We start from the raw sequence: 23,879 nt of genomic DNA, 5'->3' as shown, positions 1-23,879 counted from the left end.
CAGCTGCTCAGACACAAGCTCAGGCAGAAACACCCAGAGGGAAGGAATAAACATCTCAAGTGTCACAGTGAATCAGACACAGGGGGCTTCTCATGAGTCCCCAGAGCCCTGTGCAGGGGAGGCCGCCATTTCCTGTTCATAATGAAGAAACTGAGGCTCATAGAGCCCCAGTGACCTCAAGTCACACAGCCAGCAAGTGTGGGCTTCCAATCCGACTCTGACCTTCTGAATCTAAGTTTGAGGCAGAAAGATATTTAAGATAAATGGGAGTATCTCTGTTGTCTGGATTTTAGAAAACAAGCACTTATATTTGAGAGGCAATATGTAGACAGCAAGGTTCTTAGCTGGGGGCAGATTTGTCCCCAGGGGACATATGGCCATGTTTGCAGACATTTTTTTTTTGTGGTCACAACTAAGGTGGGGGGTGGGCAGTGCTGCTGGCGTCTAGTAGGCAGAGGCCAGGGTTGCTGCTGAATATTCTAGGGTGCTCAGGACAACCCCTCACCGCAAAGAGTTACAGGGCCCCAAACGTTAACAGTTCCACAGCTGAGAAACCCTACGGTTTCTAATGGTAGATCTAATCGTAGATTAGAGCCACCCTTCCAGGCTTTAAATGCAGAATCTACCATTCCCGACCTGTGCACTCTTGGGAAAGCTGCTTTAGTAGGCGTTGCTCAGTTCCCTCATAGGAGGACAATATTAACGATATTAATAGTGTCTGCTTCCTTGAGTGTGTGTCCAGGGTTCAGCACTGGGCTTCACAGGCTGTAAAGAGCTTTAGCGGGGGTGCCTCTCTGCAGGGAAACCTTGAGAAGAGCCCAGGATGGGGCCTCTGGGCCCTGACATCAACCAGCCCTTGCATCCATACCTCTCCTTTCTCTTTCAAAAAAGAGGCGTGGTAACTGCTGAGAGCTGATGACCTGATGGAGTAAAGTTATTTACTTATTATTATCACCAAGCAAGGAAGGAAGGACACTGCATAGCTTAGTGAAAGTCTGATCATTCTGAACTCATCTTTGGGCTCCCAGACACACAGACCCTTGGAATTCTCCCAGGCCACCTGCCCCCTCGGCGCTTCCTGGGATGGCCACCTTGGCTAGGCCAGGAGTCCTTAAACTAGGGTCCAAAACCCAAATCCAGGCTGCCACAGGCTGTTTGTACCTCTCACAAGCTAATAATGGTTTTTACATTTTTATTTATTTTTCTTTTTTATTGTTTAAATGTTTCCTTTTGAGAGCGTGCAAGTGGGGGGTAGGGCAGAGAGAGGGAGACAAAGGATCTTATGGGGGCTCTGTGCGGACAGCAGCGAGCCCGATGTGGGGCTTGACCTCACGAACCATGAGATTATGACCTGAGCCAGAGTCAGATGCTCAACCGACTGAGCCACCCAGGTGCCCCTGGTTTTTACATTTTTAAATATTTGCAAGAATCTTATTTTGTAGGGTGCCTGGGTGGCTCAGTCGGTTAAGCATGCGACTTCAACTCAGGTCATGATCTCACAGTCTGTGGGTTCGAGCCCCGCGTCAGGCTCTGTGCTGACAGCTCAGAGCCTGGAGCCTGCTTCAGATTCTGTGTCTCCCTCTCTCTCTATCCCTCCCCCACTCGCTCTCTGTCTCTGTCTCTCAAAATAAAATAAAGACAAAAAATAATTTTAAAAAAAGAATCTTATTTTGTGACATGAGAAAATTATGTGAATTTTCAACTTCAGGGCCAATAAATAAAGTCTGAATGGAATACAGTCAGGCCCTCTCAATTATGTTGTGTTATCCGTGTCTGCTAGAGCAGTAAATGGCAGAGCTGAGTTGGCTGTGACAGAGACTGTATGGCCACAAATCTGAAAATATTTACTTTGGCCCTTGACAGAAACAGTTCACCAACTTGGAGTAAAGCCGTGCTTTTTGGCCCTGCCTGTGCACTCCATCACGAGGGACCTTAAAAAATGCTGCTGTCCAGGCCCCACCTGGACTAATTAATCAGGATCCCTAGGACAGGAGGGATTGTTGGGGCCGGGGGGGGGGGAGGGGATGGACCAGGAGGGAGATAGGGCTCACCCAGGCATCTACATTTTTCAAAAGTCCCTGCAGGAAATTTTAACATGCAGGTGGAGGCGAAAGCCACCAAGAGATCACCAACCAACATTTCAACCGTGCAGCTGGCCTTGGTTCTGAGCAGGATTCCCACGGCAGCCAAGTCCCTTGGAATGGGGCGATTCTAATTCTTGCAGGTTTATTCTTTCGGATTAAGGCGGTGTCGATTAAAGGTGATTCAAGATTTATATGTTGAACTTTTGTGTAAATAGCCTTACAGGTCAGGAAAAAAAATCTATCCTTTGTAGACCACATGGCCCGGCTCTGGGTACACCGTAGGACTTGAGGGGTTTTGCCAGAAGGGTCAGATCAGGGTAGAAATGTGACTATCCTGTTCCACAAAACCTCAGTGCACAAGAAACACCACGATCCAAACTGGGGATCCCTGCCCCTCTGCAGGCCCTCGCTTTGAGCAATCCAAGGAGGGTCCCTCTGAAGGCTGTTATTCTCCTTTGCAGAGGGACCAGAGAACTTCAAGGTCAACCTCCCTCCTGGGGCACGTCTCCTGCCCTCTCTGAACTCCTCAACCTTGAACCTAAACAACCACTGAGGTCCTTCTGGCTCCAAGTGACCTTACTTCCCTGCACTAACTATCCAGCAACTGTTGATAAAGACCATGGGGTGGGCGGGGAAGCATGGGGAGAGGTGGTTTAGGGTGATTTTTGTTCCTCCTTTTTGCCTACCTAGAATTTTCTGACTCTTCAACAACAAACAAAACATTAGTTTGGTAATTTTTTTTTTTATGCAATAAAATGAAGACAAGAAATCAAGCAGGTGGGGCCACGAAGCGCTGGGGCTGCCTGCACTAATCGCTCAGAAAATAACCTTAAATGGGATGAATGCGCGGGTACACACTGCGGGCTTCACGATCATTTCGTGGTGATTGCTTCTGCAACCATCACAGCTTCACCAAGGCAAAGGAGAGGAAGAGGGGGAAAGCGACGCCCCCGCCGGCGGTACACCTTTGTGCTCCTGAGCGCCCTCTTCCAATCGACATCACCGCCAAATCCGGCCTCCCCGGTTTGCAAGGCGGGCTCCATCTCCTCAGTGGCCAAACTGAAGCCTGCATTTCTTTGGTGGGGGCGGGGAAGAGGAGGTGGAGTGAAGGGGTCACTCAGCTTGTCTAGACTAGGGGCGTGGGGGGGGGAGGGACACGCTGCACAAGTTTGCAAAAGATAACGGTCATTAGAATCGCAGGCTTACTTACTTTACTTTGAGATCAGGGAAACAGACCTTGCACTTGGCAGGACTCATATTGACCTGCCCGCCGACCAATCCCACCCGGCTCCTGCCGGAATGCCGTGCATGCACCCCTGAACGCCCTGAAGCGGACCCCGGTCCCGGGGCGCAGCAGGGCAGCGACAGGGAGGCGGAGGCGCGGTCCGAGAGTGGCTCGGGCCGGGCTGTGCAGCAGCCTGCAGGTGCCGGCCCGAGCGCTGAGCTTCCTCCATCCCGAAAAGAGTCCTGCGCGCAAGTGTCCGGCAGCCGCGCCCGCCCAGGCCCCGCCCCCAAACGGACCCCTCCTCCCAGAAGGGTCCTGCCCCCTCGCCGGGCCCCGCCTCCCAGCCCCGCCGGCCAGGTCCCGCCCCCCGCACCGGCCAATCATGGAGCCGCAGCTGACCTTGGGCGCGGGGAGACAGTGGCGGGAGACGTAAAAAACAAAACAAAACAAAACAAAAAAACCCCTCTTGGCTACTCTCTTCCCCAGCTCGCCTGCCCGGAGTAGAAGGGTCCCAGGATAGCACCCCCTAGGTACTGGCAGCCGGGCAAAACTCACAAGCATGTAATGTGCTTGAATACACACTCTAGGGAAGTGGTGGAAAATCTGATTTATTTAAAATAGAAGTCAGGGGCGTCTGGGTTCAGAGCCTCACTCTTGACTTTGGCTCAGGTCATGATCTCAGGGTTAGTGGGATGCAGCCCTCCCTCGGGCTGAGCTGACAGTGCGGAGCCTGCTTGGGATTTTCTCTCTCCTCTCTCCTCCTCTCTCTGTCCCGCCTCTGCGTTCTCTCTCTCTCTCTTTCTTTCATATCTCTCTCTCTCTCTCTCTCTCTCTCAGAATAAGTAAATTTTAAAATATGAGTCAAATGTCACCACTGCAGAGACTGGTAAGGGCCCCTGAGATCACGTCAACTTCTGGCTTCCAAGTTCCTGGTTTTGCTTATTCTTTCACCTCTATTCCCAGGGACAAGTTTGCTCCAGGTCCCTCTGCCCCCAGAGAGCTTCTATCACACACTTTGGACCGCATGGGTCGCCTGACAAAGTGAGTGCTTTCAAGACAGAGAAGACCCCGGCTGCCCTGTAACTCTAAACAGGCTGCTTTCGGGCATCTGGCTATGGAATGAATCAGTCACCGGAATGAAAGGGACAGCATAAGGAATATAGTCAATGATAGTGTAGTAGTGATGTATGGTGACAGATAGTAGCTACACTTGTGAGCACAGCATAACATATATAGACTTGTCTAATCACTGTCATACACTTGAAACTAATATAACATTGTGTGTCAGCCACATTCAAATAAATACATTTTTTTAAGCTTTCTGGTAAGACCAACATACACTGAGTGCTCTTTTGTGCTTTTATCTTATTTAATAGCGATCCTATTGTTTTTAATTTTTTTTAATTTTAAGTTTATTTATTTTTGAGAGAGAGAGAATACACGATCAGGGTAGGAGCAGAGAGAGAGGGGGGAGAGAGAGAGGGAGAGAGAGAATCCCAACCAGGCCCTGAGCTGTCAATGCAGAGCCCGATGTGGGGCTCAAACTCCTGAACCATGAGATCCTGACCTGAGCAAAAACCAAGAGTGGGATGCTTACTACACTGAGCACCCCCCGCCCGGTGCCCCAACAATCCTATTGTTTTTATTTCCATAATGCAGATAAAGAAACATGACCCAAAGATGTACATTTCTTAAGGGTGACAGAGCTGGAGGCTTGAACCCAGGCAAACCGATTCTACTTAGAATGAATACTTCTCCAAGTAGTTTTAATAAATAAAAAGAATCCAAAACACTGCCTAGAAAACATTGCAATGATAATAAGTGTAGCCTGTGTTCACAGCAAGCAAAAAGCCAAAAACTAACACAAATGTTTGCAAATGAGTTCCCACTGAGAGGCACAGCTAGGGCCTCGCCTGCAGGAGGCGCTATCAACATGGCCACAATGCGAACAATGAACTCTCCTAGGAGTTGTGTAAGCAGCCCTGTCTGAGGGCACCAGTTAGCCGTGCTCTAACCATATATTAACTGTTTCAACAACGGGATTCAAAAAAATAAAACAGGTGAACAAAATTCTGTCCTTCAGAATTTCTAGAAGGTTCTTCATGGCCTTGTCTTCCTCCAAAACAAACCCCACCTTAGGCTGATTTATTTTTTAAAGTTTCAAACCAACCTGCTCCTGAGTTCATCCTGTAAATGACCCAAATTTAATATATTCCCCCTCAAAATAGGGAAAACAATTAAAATCCAGAAACAAAAGTATTTCAAAACACCCCTACCCTACCCAAAGTCAGTTAGGATCAGGTGGGAAAGAACTCGCATCAGCTGACTTGCATTGCTCTGGATTTTTATTCTCTGTGGACAAAACTCCAACACCTGTTGAACACTGTGGGACGCTAACTTCTCTGCTAACACAGCCCGAGAGATGTCATAACATACCTCACTTTTACGTGGGGGCTCTCAAGAAAGGGGTTTCACTTCAGTGTCTGCACTTGGCATCTCACCAGAGTGATAGTGACTTGGTTTTTTCTCTGCCTGCCTTATTAGGAAAGATAAGATTGGAAGGAAAGAATAACACACACCCGTATGCACAATACCGCCTTTATGTAAACATCTTTAAACAATTGTCACTGTGATTTCGATGACAGTTCAAACTTGGCTGTAGATGCAGTCTTGTGTTACAAGCCCTTCTGCTCAGACTCATCAGAGGCTAAATTTAACTTGTTGGTATTGCAGAGGGAAGAGCCACGTCAATGGCAAATGACACACACAAAACAAGAAATGACCCACGTGCAAGGGACCAGTGGCCCAGTGGAAATTCCTGAGCAGTGAGCTGCCTCAAGCCTGTCCCTGTGCTCTCAGTGCCCCTGAGCAAACCTCCTCTCTCTACGTCACCTGTAAAACCTTCCATATATAATGTGCGCTCATTCAGACAAAAATAAAATAATCCCTGGGGCACCTGGGTGACTCAGTCTGTGAAGCGTCTGACTTCGGCTCAGGTCATGAGCTCACGGTTCATGAGTTCAAGCCCCGCTGACAGCACAGAGCCCGCTTTGGATCCTCTGTCCCTCCCTCTCTCTGCCTCTCCCCTGCTCCCCTGCATGCAAGTGCAAGCTCTCTCTCCCCAAAATAAATAAACGTTAACAAAATAATTTAAAATAATCCCTTTCAATATGTAACGGAAGAAATGTTACATTAAGCATAGAGCAGAAGTGAAAGATTTTTCTAAATTAGGATACAGATGGGGCGCCTGGGTGGCTCAGTCTGTTGAACATCCGACTCTTGATTTTGGTTTAGGTCATGATCTCACAGTTTGTGAGATGGAGCCCACGTTGGGCTCTGTGCTGACAGTGCAGAACCTGCTTCAGATTCTCTCTCTCTCCTTCTCTCTCTCTCTCTCTCCCTCTCTCTCTGCCCCTACCCCACTTGTTCTCACTGTGTCTCTCAAAATAAATAAACTTAAGGGGTGCCTGGGTGGCTCAGTCAGTTAAGCATCCGGCCTTGGCTCAGGTCATAATCTCACCATTTGTGGGTTCAAGCCCTGCATCGGGCTCTGTGCTGACAGCTCAGAGCCTGGAGCCTGCTTTGGATTTTGGGTCTCCCTCTCTCTCTGCTCCTCCCCTGCTTGCACTCTGTCTGCCTCTCTCTCTCTCTCTCTCTCTCTCAGAAATAAACATTTAAAAAATGTTAATAATAAAAAAATAAGTGAACTTTAAAAAATATATAAAAAATAAAATAAAATAGGTTAGAGATACTTAAGAGAGAGAAAGAAATGATTAGTCTCTCTGGATCCTATATCAATAGCCAGCCTCTTCTGAACCTCAATATCCAGTCCACAAATGAAACAATGCAAACACAGAGACTCCCTTCCCCCGAAGCTCCCAGAAAACATCCTTGGAGCTAAAAAGAGTTGAAAACTGGGGTTTTAAATTAAAACATTATTGAAAGATCCATGGCATGTCATTGAGGGACAAATAACAAATATTTATAGACAATTTGAAGTTTTATGACCTGCCCGCTCCTTGGAGCAGAGGAGGGGAGACGATGAGCTGGAAGGATCTGGAAGATACCCGAGCAAGCCCACCCAGGGTGTTATCTGGGGCAGAAGAGCAGCAGGGTCCCGGCTGTCAGGTGCTCGCCTGCGGTGTTCCTTCACTGCAGTCCAGACCCCACAGACCAGCACTCGCCTCCCCAGGGTCTGCGGTCTGCCTTGAGAAGCCTCACTTGAACTCAGCACTCCCAGCAGGGAAGTGAGCAGCTGGGGAAAGGCCCAGCACCTGTGCGCTGCTCTGTTTCACCGCTTTGTCAGGGACACTTCACCTGCCCCCCTCCACCTCCTCCCCTGCAGACACAGGCTGCTGTACCTTAAGGATATACTCCTGGAGGGGCCTGGGAAGGGCCATGGCCACAGCCAAGAGCTTTGGAAGATGCCCATTCAGCTGCCAGCACACGAGGCAGCCCCTGGGCGGCCCACACCTGCCACTTCCTCTCTCGTGATCTCATCACGCTGGGGAGGTAGACACCAGCATCGTCCCGCTTGGATGGAGAAGGAAATTGCAGCCCAGAGAGCTCACAGGACTGGTCTGAGATCCGAAGCCCTTGCTGTGATCACTGTGCTCGGCACCCAGTGACAGTGACGGTGCCGTGGCACCGCGGGCTCACAGTAACCCTGCTAAGCGTGGCATGGGCCCTGTGAGGTAGGCAGCACTGTGACCTCATTCTGGAGGGTGCAGAGACACAGGAAGGTGAAAAGCTCAGCCCAGGTCACTTGACAGCCCAATGGAGGAGTCAGCGTGCCAGCCCTCCATTGGCCACTGTGGGAAATTCTCTGGGCTGGTGGCCTCTTAGGCTGCTTCCTAGCCTGGCCTCTCTGAGCGCAGGGGCCAGGTCCCACCATCCGAGCACCCACACACAGTGCCGGCACAGAGCCTGGCAGCCAGTAGGGCGGTGATGAATGCTCCCAAGCCCGTGAATGGATGGGACCCACCTTAACTTCTCCACGTGACCGCTTCATCTCCGAGTGTGTCCTTATGTGTACCCAGGAGTACCCACACCATCCACAGTAACTGGCCCGGGAGAAGGTGGTTCGAAATTAACAAACCTTCCCCAGCTGCCTTCCGCCCGCTCTTCCAGCCCCCTGCACACCCCTCCACACACCAAGAAACAAAAGCAAAGGCTGCTGGAGCCACGAAGGACCTCAGAGCATCCAGTCCAGCCCCCTGAGAGGGTAGGTGACATACCCAAGGTCACAGAGGTTAATGGCTGCCCTGTGAATTGCCTGCCCTGCCTCCGACTCTTCTCACTGCTGCCAAGAAAGGTTAGGAGGGGGGTAGGGACATCTTTGCCGGAGCCCAGGTTAAGCATCAATACCGGGAGTTCACAGACCACTTTCTGACCTGCACCTGCTGAGGGTCCGGGTTCGAATGGCGCTCAGGGCCTATGATGATCTCTCTGGGAGACTGCTGATAGACCCCTGAACCACTCAGGGCTTCAGCTTTTTATCTGGGAAGTGGGGTGACTGGTTCACTTTTCCTCCCAATATTTTTTATAATGTCTTATTATTAAACATTGTTAATGCTTGTTATAACAATATCTACTGCAGGAAGTTGGAAAACACAGAAGAAAATTTAAATGACTCATAACTGTACCTTATAAAGACAATGATTATTAACTATTCTGACACGTTCCTTACAGACTTTCCAGCCACACACACATGCACACACACATACACACATACACACACACACACACACACATTAAGTACCCACATTTTCTGTGCTTACTAATTGCTCAGAAATCGAAGCACATTACATTCATGTGTCCACAATGCCTCATCTGAACTACCAGGACTCAATATGCTTTAGAATTTAGGAACTTTTGGGGGGGGATGATTGTGAAGCTTTATGTTATACGTTTTCATGTTACTATTTCAGCAGCAGAAGGCATGAATATCCACACAAAACGGGATAAATAAAGACTACAGATAACTTGACATCCATTCAAGGTGGATTTTGCTGCTAAATGAGTTCACCACCAACTAATGAACTTCCAGGTCATAACTTTATTTTTTTTTCAGTTTATTTATTTATTTATTTTGAGAGAGACAGAGACAGAGAATCCTAAGCAGGCTCCACACTCAGCACAGAGCTTGATGTAGAGCTCCGTCTCATGAACCGTAAGATCATGACCTGAGCCAGAATCAAGAGCAGGACCTTTAACTGACTGAGCCACCCAGGCACCCCCTGGGTCATAACTTTAATTTTCAGGACTATGGTTGTGTGATCCTGAACCTGTCCTCTCCCATTGAGTCCACACACGTACCCACAAGGTAGAGTATTAGGGCAACAAACCAACTAATAAGAGACAGCTCTGAACCGGCCTCTTACCCCAGACCCATTGCGTACGAACCACATTGCCACTTGGTGAGCAAAGTGGGATTACCTGTAGCCTTCATTTCACAGCATGTGAGCACTGTCCATGTAATGTTCTCACCAGCTTTGTTTTCTAAGGGTTGCGTGGGAATTCCACCACTTGGGGCCTATTTCCAAGTCCAAGGAAGAGTCAGGTCCCAACAGCTGGCCTGAGATGCACCCAAAAGGGAAGAGACGAGGAAGGGACTTGAACAGACAGCACGAAGTCACTGGGTCCATCATCTCAGCTGGCCCCTGCTGGCCAGGAAGATGGGAGGGAACGGGGGATTATAGAACCATATTAAATGCAGAAGAAAAGTTGAGGTGGCAGGGGCGGGGGTGGGGGACTGCCAAACACCAAGCGACTGAAGTTTCCAGAGATGACGAAATACCAAAGCCAAAAACTCTGCAAGAGGATAACAGAACGCTCAGCGTCACGTGGATGTCATGTTTCCGGTCAGCTGGAACACGCAGGTTCTGACATCACTTTTTCATTCAACAACCACCTGAGACCAGAGCACCACACAGGTGCCTGAGCCCGGACTCCCTGAAGACACCTCCACCCAGGGTTCTCATCCCAGCTCGCTGGGAATAAAGGACACATGCCGGTCCCCTCCATTGGAGGCTCCCAACTTGGGGACCCTAGTAGAGCTGGAAATGTTCCTCACAGAAATGCCACTGCCTTGGGAGGCACCAGCAAGACTATCTGAGTTGTCCTGGGTGCAAATCCTAAATTCCAGGCTCTGGAAAGCACATAGATTAAGGGGCAAACGAACCGTGCGCCCAGTGAGATCACTGACCAGGGGTCACACGTCGGGGGGCTGGTCCAGCCTTCTCTTGCCACGGATGAGGAAGTGGAGGTTCAGAGAGGGCAAGGGACCCCACTCAAGGTCACACAGCACACTGGTCCTCCCTGTGCCCGACTGTGGGCCTCTGCACCTCCCAGCACCCCCCAGTTTATAAAACACCAAGATCAGATCCCTCTGCGCCTCCTGGCTAAGTTGCCATGCTAGGAAGATGCAAGCACAGAAAATGCATTTCCTAATTTGCTCACTGATTCAAAGACAGGCGAGTATCTTTTGCCTTTGTTTATTCACCAGCTCAGAAAAGCTGTCATTTAAGCACAAACCAGCAAAGCTCCCTTAAAAATGGGGTGGGAAGACGGTGAGGGATGGCTGGGAGATCTGTCCCAGCTCCGTAGTTTAACGCGCCGTTTACTGAGTGCTGTGTGCTCTTGCTGCGTACCCTAGAAACATCAGTGTATCCGATCTTCACAACTTGCCAGGACTCCAAACCTCAGGAGGGAATAATAACGGTAAAGATGTTACTGTTTTGGCAGCCCTGCAGTCTTGATAAGTTTTTAGTTAACATGGGTAGAAACAATTCACACAGTTGACTCCTTCTTACCCATTAGGGCCAATCTGTGCTAGTGTAAGAGCTGGCAGCCACATGACGCTATGTGAATTTCAAGTAAAATTAAATTTCTTAGTTCTTAAGGGGGCACCTGGGTGGCTCATTCATTTAAGCATCTGACTCTTGATTTTCGTTCAGGTCATGATCTCAACGGCTTGTGAGTTTGAGCCCCAAGTCGGGCTCTGTGCTGACAGTGCAGAGTCTGCTTGGGATCCTCTCCTTCCCTCCCTCTCTCTGCCCCTCCTCTGCTTGAGCACACACACACTCTCTCTCTCAACATAAATAAATAAACAAATAAATAAATAAACTCAGTTCCTCAGTCACACCAGCCACACATCCATCTCAAAAGGCACACATGACTCGTGGCTACTATAGCGGACAGCACAGTTCTAGAACATTCTATTCTACAACATTCCATCATGGTAGAAGGTTCTGTCAGCCTGCTGCTTCTAAGGGCTCTCCCTCCACCTGACCATCTCTTTCTAAAATAGATCCCCTTGGGGGACCTGGCTCAGTCGGTTAAACATCCGACTTCGGCTCAGGTCATGATCTCATGGTTCGTGAGTCTAAGCCCCACATCAGGCTCTGTGCTGGCAGCTCAGAAGCTCAGAGCCTGGAGCCTGCTTCAGATTCTGGGTCTCCTTCTTTCTCTGCCCCTCCCTCACTCATGCTCTCTCTCTCAAAAATAAACATTTAAGCAATGTTTAAATAAATAAAATAATAAAATAGATCCCCTCAGGCATTCCCTCTCTCATACCTGCTTTCCTCCTGGCATTGGCCGTGCTGAGAAATGATCTTATCAGTGTACCTGATTATTTGTACTTTTCCCATCTTCCTGCTAGAACTCTCCTTGAAAGCAGCAACATCCTGCTTCCTGCTGGAGCTATTGTGATAAACAGGCCACACCGCCTCTCCTACACAGATACCACTTACCAACCCCGGGTGGACGACCACTTCTGACATAGTCTCTGGTGTATGTCAATTTCGGTGAATTTGCTCAGTAAACCGCTCTTCCCTAATCCCTGCCCAAACTGCCACATGAAGGCTAAGAACCGGTCGGGAAGAGTGAGCATGTTGGCACTTTCTGGAGAGGCAACCCCTGGGCTCGGCGGAACCAAGCGTGAAGCCTGACGGACCTGGCCTTGAACCTCGGCTCTGCCCCTCCACAGCTGTGCGACCTTGGGAAAGGTATGCCACAGATCTGAGCCCCGGTTTTCTCATCTGTAAAATGGGGACCCACCACCAGCCTTGTGCTGTTGTTCTAAGGGGTCAATGGATAATTTATATACACTGTAAAGAGGTGGGTGAAGTGGGTGTTGGGACAAAGGACAAGCCACAGGGAGGTGCTGCAGAGGAATCTGTTGCTTATTAAGTACACACTGTGTACCAGTCTCTGCATACTTTACAATCATTATGCCGTTTAATCAGGTCAATGTTTGGCAGATGAGGAACTGAGGCCAGGAGAGGTGAATGCCATGCCCAAGGTCACGCAGCAGGGGGTGGCAGAGCCCTGGCTGAACCAGCTCTGGCTCTGACACCAAGAACTGCTCTTTGTACCAGACTGGAAGGGGGGAAGGGCACCAGAAGGGAAGCAGAGGCCCTGGCCAGGTCATGGTTGGTGGCTCTCTTCTTTTCTCCGCTTGTCTCTCTTTCCCGAGTTTTCTACCTGGAACTACCGTATTCTGTTTGCAATTGGGGAACGGAGGCGGCAAAGCTCAAAGACAACAACAACAAAACAAACAAAGCCACCAAATGCACACCTAGGCTAGACACTGACCGCTGGATGCGGTCACGCTGAGTTTTTGCTTTGAAGGCATCCGTAAGGGGAAGGTATGGTTGAAAGAACCGGGGAAAAATAAACAAATGTCTTCAGGACGCAGGGAACCTGGTCCCTCCCTCCAGCCCCCATCATCCCACACGGCTCATCAGCCCTAGCTCATTCAGCTTAAATTATAACTAGTCACACACAGAGTTGTTTTCCCAACTAGGCTAAGTTCTTTCTAGAAAGATGGTCTCCTGGCATGGAGTAGCTGCTCAACAAATGGTTTTAAAAGGAAGGAAAGAAGGCGGCGCTTATGTTTTCTGCATTTCCCTTAACTACCCCGGAAGCTGGGCATCAGCTTGATGGCTTGACTGAGGGGGGGAAGGGTGCAGAACCCACCCTAACTCTGCGCCTCCAGGTTACGAGGACAAAGGGCACGTTACCTTATGGTGGGGATGGGGTTCTCCGGCTCGCCGACAGTCATAGCAGCCTCCAGAGACAGAGTCCCCAGGCTGGCCCGGCTGCTCTTCCGGGAAGACTCACGGAACAAACCAGAACTGGGGTCCTCATCAGAGGAGTAGTCATCAAAGGAGCCCAGGATAAAGTTGGTCATCAGCTGCCTCTTGATGTGCTCTTGCTTCTCGTCTTCCTTGGAGAGGGGTCTGGCTCGATGACTCTGGGGCTTGGCTGGAGATGACAGGCCATTGATATCTGGGGTCTTCAGGCCTTCGGTCCCGGTCCCATCGGCTTGGGGTACTGAGCCGGCATCATCAGAGGAAAGGGAGTTTCCTGGGGGATTCTGGTGTGGGGGGTGCCCGGAAGTTCTTTGCTGATCGGGACCTTCAGCACCTCCGTGAGAGGCTGACTCAGCCTGGTTAGGAATCTTTGGAAGAGGGCCACCATCATCATTTTTCTGTGGTGGCTCCTCTGAGCTGTCTGAGGCTGGAAAGGGCGCTTGGCTTGGGATAGAGTTCTCTTCTGATTTACTCTTGGTGACTTGCTTGGAGTCTGTCATTTCCCCCCAGAATTTTAACCAGGTAAAGGTCAAACAGGAGAAAATCAAACAAGATAGAAAAAGAAGCAAGGTCATTCAGAAAATCTGTAAGGAAAAAAAAGGAAAGACCTTTTAGAGTCCACATAATGGGAGATATTTCCAGCTTAAAGGGGCTCAGGGGGCAGGAGGCAAGCTAGCGTTCTATGGATTCAGCTGACAATGGCCAGAGAGGAAGGGCTGTGGCCAGAGTGGTTCTGTGGATAACACGCTCTGTGGTCCTGGGCATGTTCCTGAACGCCTCTGGATGTCCGTTTCCCCCCTCTAATTTAGGTACACTAACACGTGCTCACCGTAAATCATCAACATGCACGTAAGAGAGAAACAGATCATGCCTGTTATAGATTCCTAAGACCCAAAAAGTAGAAACAATCCAAAGGCCCATTAACTGAAGAATGGGTAAACAGAAGGTGATCCAGCTGTACAATGGAGTCTTATCTGGTCATAAAATAGGAGCGAAGCATAGACACACGTTACAACGTGGATGCATCTCGTAAAACACTACACCAAGTGAAAGAACCCAGTCCCCAAAGTCCACGTTGTGTGAGCCCGTGTATTTGATATGCCCAGAATAGGCAAATTCATAGACAAAGAAAGATGAGTTGTTGCCTGGGGCTAATACGATGGGGCTAAAGGGTACAAGGGTTGAAAATGTTCCAAAACTGACGGTAGAGAATGTACTAGAAACGGAAGTACTTAGTGTACATGAATGAACCAGACGGTATATGAATTATCTCAATAAAGCTGTTCCCTTTTAAAAAAAAAAAAAAAGACTCTTTACAGATTCCAATTCATCGATGTCAGGGGACAGTTACTTCTGTCACCATTGTCTTCATCATCACTCCCCCATCACCATTGTATTACTGTCATAATCATCACCATGGTTCTGGAAGCAGGAAGGACGCTTTGCCTTATTTCCTCCCTAGTGCTAGTGCACCCGGCCTGGAGTATGCCTATAACTGAATGAAAAGCCAGCAAGACCAAAGGGAGTCTGTTCTGTTCCACGGTCTAGAACAGCATCCAATAAGCAGTGAGAGCTTACAAGACACAAAAATTCATTTTGTCGAGTGCACGAACTCAGGTATTCCCATTTCTAACCCAGGCCTCTTCCCTCCACGCTAACTCCGCCCTATTAATGAGTAGATCATTGTTTTCTGAAGTAAAGATTGTTTAAAAGCCAACAAACAAAAGCACGATCTGAACATGTTTGAATTTCGGAACCAATTTTGCCACAGGGATACGGTAGAAGCATAAAAAAAAAAAAAAAAGCCGGACCCACGAACCTCAAACATGTCACTTTAGTATCTAAAGGCTTTTGTCACATAAGAGACTTGTAGATGTGAAGAGCCAACAGAGGGTTGCTGGAGGGGTTGTGGGAGGCGGGATGGGCTACATGGGGGAGGGGCTCAAGGAAACTACCCTTGAAATCATTGTTGCACCATGTGCTAACTAACTTGGATATACATTTAAAAAGTAAATTAAAAATAAGTAAATAAGTAAATAAATAAAAGGCTTTTTGTCTTTTTTTACATTTCAATATTATGTTCTTAAGGGAAGTAGAAAAGTTCTCAAGATTTCCCAGAACTGCATGATCTCAGTACTTCTTATGCACTTCGAGCAACATAAACAGCTGAAATGTTGTCAAGGGTATTTTCCAGGTAACACACAGGGTCAGGAGGTTTTTTTCCTTTTAAGGTCATCAAGTTTCTTTTTATAGAAAAGGCAGTCAAGGGTGGCTCAGCGTCAATCAATGTAACAAACCACATCCATAGAACAGAGGGGAAAACGACATGATCACTTCAATTAACGCCAAAAAAAAAAAAAGGCATTTGACAAAAATCCAAAACATTTTCATGGTTAAAAAAAAAAGTCAGAAAAGTAGGCATAGAAAGGAGCTTCAACGTAATAAGGCACATTATGAAAAACCTATAGCTAATATATAATCAACGGTGAAAGAAGCTTTCCCCCTAAGATCAGGAACAAGACAAGGATGCCCACTTTTCACCTATTTCTCCCATTTTGCGATTATACTGAAGGTCCTAGCCAAAGGAATTAGACAAGAAGAAGAAATTAAAGCCATTCAGATGGAAAAGGAAGACCTAAAATCATCTCTAATCATAAGATGACATGATCCTATACACGTTTCCCCACCATCCAAAAGTAGAGAGGTTCCTATGAAAACTTGTTTAAGTTGTAATGACATAAAGCAAAGAAGCAGTTACCATTAATTTATAAGAAAACATTTTTGAGCATTCCCAGGCCCATAAAATAACCTCTCTTAGGCTTTTCTGGTAGCTCAGGACATGTCTTGCCGTTAGATACACAACATAAATCAAGACAAAACTCATAGGCTCACAGACACGCTTCAAAGCTGCGGTAGCTTGGTGCTGAGGTGCTGATGTAGTTCTCACCAAAGGAGCCTGGCAGTGCCACTCTCACTCATCTGGGTACTCATTGCCCTATAACAGCTCCCTGCAAACCAAATGCTGAATGCTATTTTCACTTTTCAATTTTTTTCCCAAAAGCAGAAATCCTCTTCAGATCTCCAGTTATCAAAAACAGGCACTGATATAGATCTAATGTAGGTCTTTCACAAGAGCAAAGTGCCATAATGTGAACTTTAGAAAGCAGGAGATGCCTGTATATAGGTAATCCTGAAGAATACACACACACACACACACACACACACACACACACACACATACACACACGAGGCGCCTGAATGGCTCAGTTGGTTGAGCAGCTGACTCTTGATTTTGGCTCAGGTCATGATGCCAGGGCCCTGGGGTCAAGCCCTGCATTGGGCTCTCTGTTGAGCATGGAGCCTACTTTAGATTCTCTCTCTCTCTCTCTCTCTCTCTGCTTCTCTCCCCCATGTACACTCTCTCTCTATATGATTAAAAAAATAATTAAAAAGAAAAAGAATCCACACACACAAAACCCTAATAGAAATAATAAACAAATTAAGCAAAATTGTAAGATACAGGATCAATATGCAAAAATTAGTTGTGCTTCTGTGCACCAACAATGAACAATCTGAAAAGGAAATTAAGAAAACAATTCCATTTATAATAACATCCAAAAGGATAAAATATCTAGGAATAAATTTAACCAAAGAGGTGAAAGACCTGGTCAATGTTGGTGTATAAAGCATTCCTGAAAGAAATGAAAGAAGATCTAAATAAATGTAAGACATCCCATGTTCATGGATTGGAAGACTTCTGACTGTTAAGACGGCCATACTACCTGAAACAATGTACAGATTCATATGGAGCTGCAAGGGGACCCAATAGCCAAAGCAATCTTTGAAAAAGGACAAAGTTGCAGGACTCACTTACTGTAAAACTATAGTCAAAACAGTGTGGCACTGGCATAAAGAACAGACATACAGATCAATGGAATAGAATTAAGCATCCCAAAATAAACCCATACATCTATGGCCCATAGATTTTTATTATGAAGATATTGAGACCATTCAATGTGAGGGTTGGGGGGATGCCTCACTGGCTCAGTCAGAAGAGCATGAGACTCTTGATCTCAGGGTCATGAGTTCAAGTCCCACGCTGGGTATAGAGATTACTAAAGAAAATAAACTTAAAAAAAAAAAAAAGACCATTCAAGGGGGGAAAAATAGCCTCTTCAACATACGGTTCTGGGACAACTGATGAGGTTGGACTCCTAACTCAGAGCATACAAAAAATTAACATAATGAGTCAACAACCTAAATAGAACTAAAACCACAAAAAATTTTTTTAAAGAGAACATAGGAGTCAACTGTGGTGGGCTTGGAATTGGCAGTGGATTCTCAAATGGGACACCAGAAGCATGAGCATAAAACAAAGGTAGATAAATTGGACCTCATTCAAATTAAACATGTTTATGCATCAAAGAACACTATCAAGGAAGTGAAAAGACAGCATACAAAGTGGGAGAAAATATTTGTGAATCACATATTTGCTAACAGTTTAGTGCCTGGAAATTATCCAGAAGTCTTTTTTTTTTTTTTTTTAATCTCTATTCTTTTTTTTTTTTTTTACAAATAATTTATTGTCAAATTAGTTTCCACATAACACTCAGTGCTCATCCCCAAAGTGCCCTCCTCCATGCCCATCCCCCCTTTCCCCCCACATCCATCAGTCCTCAGTTTTTGTCAGCATTCAAGAGTCTCTCATGGTTTGCCTCTCTCCCTTTCCCCCACCATTTCCGCCCTTCTTCTCCCCCTTGTTCCTCCGTCAAGTTCCTCCTAATCCTCCTATACGTGCAAACATATGATATTTGTCCTTCTCTGCCTGACTTATTTCGCTCAGCATAACACCCTCAAGGTCCATCCATGTTGCTACACATGGCCAGATGTCATTGTTTCTCATTGCCATGTAGTATTCCATGGTATAGATAAACCACATCTTCTTGATCCATTCATCTGTTGATGGACACTTAGGCTCTTTCCATGTTTTAGCTATTGCGGAGAGTACTGCTATGAACATTATCCAGAAGTCTTATAAGTCAACAACAAAAAGACAGACAACCTGATTGTAAATGAGCCCAGGACATGAAGAGACATTTCTCCAAAGAAGATATACAAATGGCCAACAGCTCACGAAAAGATATATACCCTTAGTCGCTATGGAAACGCAAATCAACAAAGCAAAGTACCACTCCACACACACACAAGGTTGGCTGCAATCAGAGAGACAGAGAGCGAGGGGAGGAGGGAGGGAAGGAGGGAGGCAGGAGGGAGGGGAGAAAACAGCAAGGTGTTGGTGAGGCCATGGCGGAGCCTCTGTATGTTGCTGGGGGGAATGCAAAATGTTGCGGCCACTGTGGAAAACAATTTGGTGGCTTCTCAAAAAGTTGAACACAGAGCTGCTATACGACCCAGTACTTTCACTCCCTAGATGTCGCCCCACAAAACTTGAAAGTAGGGACTGAAACAAATAGAGGTTCGGGCCTATTCACAGCAGCCCCCAGCTTTCTGATGCCCTTTCTCCCCAAGGCTCCCCAACCACACGGCACTATTGACTTCCGGGGCTGGAACATTCTCTGTTCCATGGTGGGGGCCATCTTACGCATTGTAGGGTACAGAGCCTTCACCTGCTAGACACCATAAGCACCCCCTTCCCTCAGTTGTGACAACTAAAAATGTCTCCAGACATTGCCAAATGTCTTGGGGTACAAAACTGCTCTCGGATGACAACCACTGGTCCAGCCCCCCAGGTCTACTCCCTCCCTCCCTCCCGCTTCTAGATGGTGCGATCCTTCTGGGGACTCCACTCTTGCACAGAGCAAGTTCTCATGAAAAGTTTACAAAGTACCAGCAAGAAAGGTCAGAGTCCTGAAACTGCTGGCTCACTCATGCCCTTAGGAGAGATTTAGAAATCAGTCACTGGCAGATGGAAGCACCAAAATTGTTGCAGAGGTTATTCTGGCTTCCTTTGCAGGCCCGACAGGTTAGAGTCCTACACTCTTGCCAGGCAGGAGGGCGTGACGGCTTAGAAGAGCCCAGAGACCTCCATCATGGAAACAGAGACAACACAGCATGGAAACAGCATTGACTGGGATCTCAGGCCCGTTCGGACGCCTTGTAGACATGGACCCACTGTCACTCATTTCAGGATCTTGGTGCCCAGCTTGGGACGTAGCAGGTACCCCCAAAGTGTGCATGAAATGAAGGATAAATCCATGCACCCACACTGAGCACCAAATGATGGCTTGAGGCAAGCCGGAATTTTGATTTGGAATTTGGAACCTTCCATCTTTGGTATCAGGGATGCCAGGGATACAAGCAGTGTGTCTACAGCAGCTCTTCAGCTGCCCAGTGGGGCCAACTTTAGGCATGTTGGAAATGTGTGTGTTTGAAACCCTGGGATCTAAGAACGCGTTAAGTGTATAAAATGGAAATGCTAGCATCTCCCTGCCCCAGAGAGAAAACACCTCATTTGCTGCTGAAAAAACAGAAGAGCTGCCTCAGGGCAAAGCCATGCTGCAGTGGTTTGGGATTTAGGAACCCAGAAAATGCATTCTTTACATTGACCTCCATTGGGAAACCAAAGGAGGCAAGTCTTGTATCCTGCGGGCTCTCCGGGAGCCTGCTCAGGACATGCTGGCTGGCTTGGAGGAGTCACTGGTTAAGGAGTGTGGATGGAAGGCTGGTCAGGGGGCGCCTGAAGAGGGGAAGGGGAGGAGGGCAGGGGAGATGGGCAAGCTGGGGAGGTGCATGCGTGGAGGGCGATTGACGGATGGTGCCCAGAGCTGCCAAGCTCTAAATTGGAACCTCTGATGAAATTCGCCCCCACCCCAGGAAATCCTTTGAGATTTGCTGTTTTTCTGATGGAGGCCATGGATCTAACAGCCCAAACCTACCTTGCAGAGGTATTACCTGCATGGAAAACCTACGTACCCTTTGTTTGAGAAAGCTCCCGAGGAAACTCTGGGCCTCTGCTTCCGCATCTGTAAAGTAGGGATACTAATTCCTGTACCATCTACCTGCATGTATCTGCTCTTGGGATAATATATAAGCATAATAGTATTGGGGCGCCTGGGTGGCTCAGTCGGTTGAGCGCCTGACTTCGGATCGGATCATGATCTCATGGTTCATAGGTTCGAGCCCCGCGTTGGGCTCTGTGCTGATAGCTCAGAGCCTAGAGCCTGCTTCAGATTCTGTGTCTCCCTCCCTCTCTGCCCCTTTCCCTTCACACTCTGTCTCTCTCTCTCTGTCTCAAAAATGAATAAACATTAAAAAATTTTTCAATAAAAATAAATGAATAAACGTACTAGTATTTGTACCTATGTACAACATCACGAGTATAGGGTGCCCGCCTCCAACCCAGAACAATTGTGATGAATATTATTGCTGTTGTCTTTTTACTTCCATTTCACAGTTCAGTAAACGGGCTCAGAGAAGCTCAGGACCGTGACTTCGATCAAATCCAGCCCCCACACCCAAACCTTTCACACTGCCCTACCACGAAATGTGAACATAAATAAATCCCATAAAATGCACGGTGTCCAGCATGTGGACACAATTGTAAAACTGGGCACCTGATTGTGTCCCCGGAAGATGGAGCAGTAGAGCAAAACGAAAACAAACGATGCCAGACGTGCACAGTGGTCCAGGAAGAGCACTGTGCAGGTGATTTGAGTCCATAAACAATAAAGGCCAGAGGAGTCCCTCTAGGGAACCTCTGGGGACCACACCATGCCAAGCCGCTGCCCTTGACTGAGGTCGCCCAGCTGACCCGAAAACCGAGCACAGCCAAAGCTATTTTTATTTCTTGCCAACCAAACCGAGGCAGTAGCTGCCAGGTGTCAGAGTAATCATGGCTCCGGCCACAGTGAACGCAGGAGACTGCTCGGCACCTATGAGCACCGGGCAGCAACCAAATGAAGAGTGGAGGAGGCAGGGGTCGGGGTCTGTTTGCCAGCAGCTCTCTCCCCCTGCCACACACACCATACCTGGCAAGGTCTGTGCGGCACCACGGGGGCAGAACGCCAGCATTAACGCAGCAATCCTGTTCCACGCTTGGATTTTCCCTCCCACCAAGATGATGAGCAGCTAGGTGTTTGCTGCCACTTACCACCACTGTGGCCACGGCCACCAGCTCCATTCTCGTGTGGGTCCTGACAGGCGCCCACAGGGTGACTGAGGGAACCCAACCCATAGAGTGTCACCTTTCAGCAGGAGACTGGTGTCATGCTTCAGGCCATGGGGGAGGAGTTCGGGGCAGGCAGCGCTCCAGCACGGGCGAGTTTTCACCCAAGTCAGCCATGCAGCGCGCCCTCCTGTGTCACCCACAGACCCAAGCGGCTCATGAAGGTCCGTGCAGAGTGAGCCCTCCCCTGAGTCAGACTCGGCTGCTTAGGAGGCCGTCGACGCTCTCTGAGGCTGGCCAGTACACGGCGCTGCCTCCCCCTGGCTTGCCACATGCCTGCACTCAGGCCTACGTCACTGCTTATACAATTGATCTTTTGCCCAATTGATCTGCGTCTCTCGACTGCGGCTTGAACACTCCCCTAATCAGAAGCACCCTCTGTGCCTGTCTCTCATCTGTCAGACACTGTGCCTGGGTGTGGCCACATCAGGCAGGACAGGAAGAGAAGCAGGGTGTCAGGGCCAAGCGTGGCCGGTCAAGAGCCCTCTGGCTGGCAGGTGGGTTCAGAGATTCAGAGATCGTGCTGGTGAGGGGAGAGGAAGCCGTGTGAGGCTGCCCGAGTGTTCAGAGCTGACAGGTGGATACCTTAAACTGCATGCCAGCCTGCAGGAACGGGGGTGTCACGGGTCACTGTGTTCCCCAAAAATCCACCTGCTCCACCCTGCGGCGTAGAGGGGACCCGTGGAGATCAGCACGTCCTTATTAATAAGTGTCCTTATTCTATAAATGAGCAGAGGTCGGAGGTCCCGCGTGAAATCAGCATCACAGCCATGGTCAGCCCTACGGTCCCAGCTCTAGGCCCGTGGTTTGTCTATACCACGACATCATTCATAGCAAAGCCCACTGTCCTCAGGCACCTAGTATGGCGCCCTGGGGGCTGACCTCAGCTCTGCCACTACGAGTGGGGTGAGCCTTGGGCAATACTTAGGTTCCGTGTCTGCAAACTAGGGTAAGGACAGATGGACGGACCTAGCAAGACAGGGCGTCAAGAGTCCAAGGTGATCCCCCATGGGGTATGGAGCCCAGGGCCCGATGCAGTTGATCCCAACAACCGCCACGGATGACCGCGCTGAGAGCCCAGGGCAGGAAGGCTCACCGCACAGGGACAGCCCACCACCCACAGAGTGCTATCTCGGACAAATCCCATTCCCTCTCTGAACCTGAGGCGTTCCATCTAGAAAAGAAGGGAAATTACCAAGCCTCGCCCGCGTCAGAGGATTATTGGAAGAAACCAAGCAAGATCTCTTTAGTCACTGAACACAACCTTCCCCTTCTTGGTGTGGCAAAATGCAAAGGACGACTCCTCCACAAATGCACACAAATGCACTCACATTTGGGTAATGGGTGCCAGCGTGCCACCAGTCAGGCCTTGGGGCCACTCCCTGGGAACTGGCCAGCCCAGATGGAACGGGCAGACTCCCAGAGGACAGCCCCAGGACTCCACAGCTCCTCAGCCCCCCAGCCCCGAGCTGCTTAGGGAGGTCACGGCAGGGCAGGTGTTTTCCCCGACGGCAGAAATCTGGGGCCTCGGCAGCCTAGGCTAGGGCTGAATTCACTTCTCGTCTGTCCCCTGATCCAGTGGGGACTCTGCGTGGTTCTGTTGTTTGCTGAGAGGGGTCATGTTTTATGTCATTCACAAAGGGATGCTTTCCCCCACTCGCCATCACAGGGTTAAAGGAAGAAAGGAGATGTCAGAGATCACTGTAGGCGATTGGAAGCGATTCCTAATAAATCCCGGGAGTGTTTGTCTGTCACTAGCATGTACAGAGCACACAGGCTATCACAGCCCGTGTGCTATGAGCTTTACACGTGTCATCTCATAAACCTCCCCCTGCAACCGTCTGCAACAGGTACCACTTCTTACTCCCCTCTGTAGGGGAGGAAACAGGCTCAGTCACCCCCAGGTTCACACTTTTAGGACCCAGGTGGCCTCCCTTGGAAGCCCCCACTCCTAGTCCTCATATGCTCTTCCTCTCTGGGCAGGAGTTCCCTCCGTCAGCCCTGAGAAAGTTCCCCCACGTCAGCAGATCTGAGAGGCAGCTGTCAGCGTGGTTCGGTTGCTTAGCGCTGTGCGAGCTAGTGTGTAATTTCCTGCGTCCGCAGCTGCGCCACTAACATGCAACCAGGAAAGAAGGATGGAACTACTTCTCTATAGGCTTGGGGTTCCTCTCCGAGGAAAGGCTTTGGGGGAGACAGGTGAATCCTGCTCAAATAAAGTCTTTTGAGTCAAGATCTAGCCACGAGGATCCCAGAGCCAGGAAAAGCCAAATCTGGAAGGGAGCTGGAGA

General features: G+C 48.7%; 1 protein-coding gene and 1 long non-coding RNA gene across 2 annotated transcripts in view; one reads left to right on the top strand and one right to left on the bottom strand.

Annotated features, from left to right (window-relative positions):
• The window catches only part of ACACB (acetyl-CoA carboxylase beta), a 100,550-nt gene extending 86,569 nt beyond the window's left edge, over positions 1 to 13,981 (bottom strand). Inside the window, exon 1 of the mRNA XM_039240620.1 lies at positions 13,335 to 13,981. Within this exon, the coding sequence (XP_039096551.1) occupies positions 13,335 to 13,981 (647 nt within the window). The remainder of the gene's footprint in view (positions 1 to 13,334) is intronic.
• Positions 8,093 to 9,298, top strand: LOC120237412. Its single transcript, XR_005529954.1, has 2 exons — positions 8,093 to 8,533; positions 9,240 to 9,298. It is a non-coding gene; the product is annotated as an uncharacterized LOC120237412 (long non-coding RNA).
• Positions 13,982 to 23,879: the final 9,898 nt, after the last annotated feature.

The sequence above is a fragment of the Hyaena hyaena genome, unplaced genomic scaffold (assembly GCF_003009895.1).
Source record: "Hyaena hyaena isolate Hyena2069 unplaced genomic scaffold, ASM300989v1 scaffold_0, whole genome shotgun sequence".
NCBI classification, from domain to species: Eukaryota; Metazoa; Chordata; class Mammalia; order Carnivora; family Hyaenidae; genus Hyaena; species Hyaena hyaena.
The sequence above is the reverse complement of the archived record's forward strand: the minus strand, read 5'-3'. Positions and strand labels throughout refer to the sequence as shown.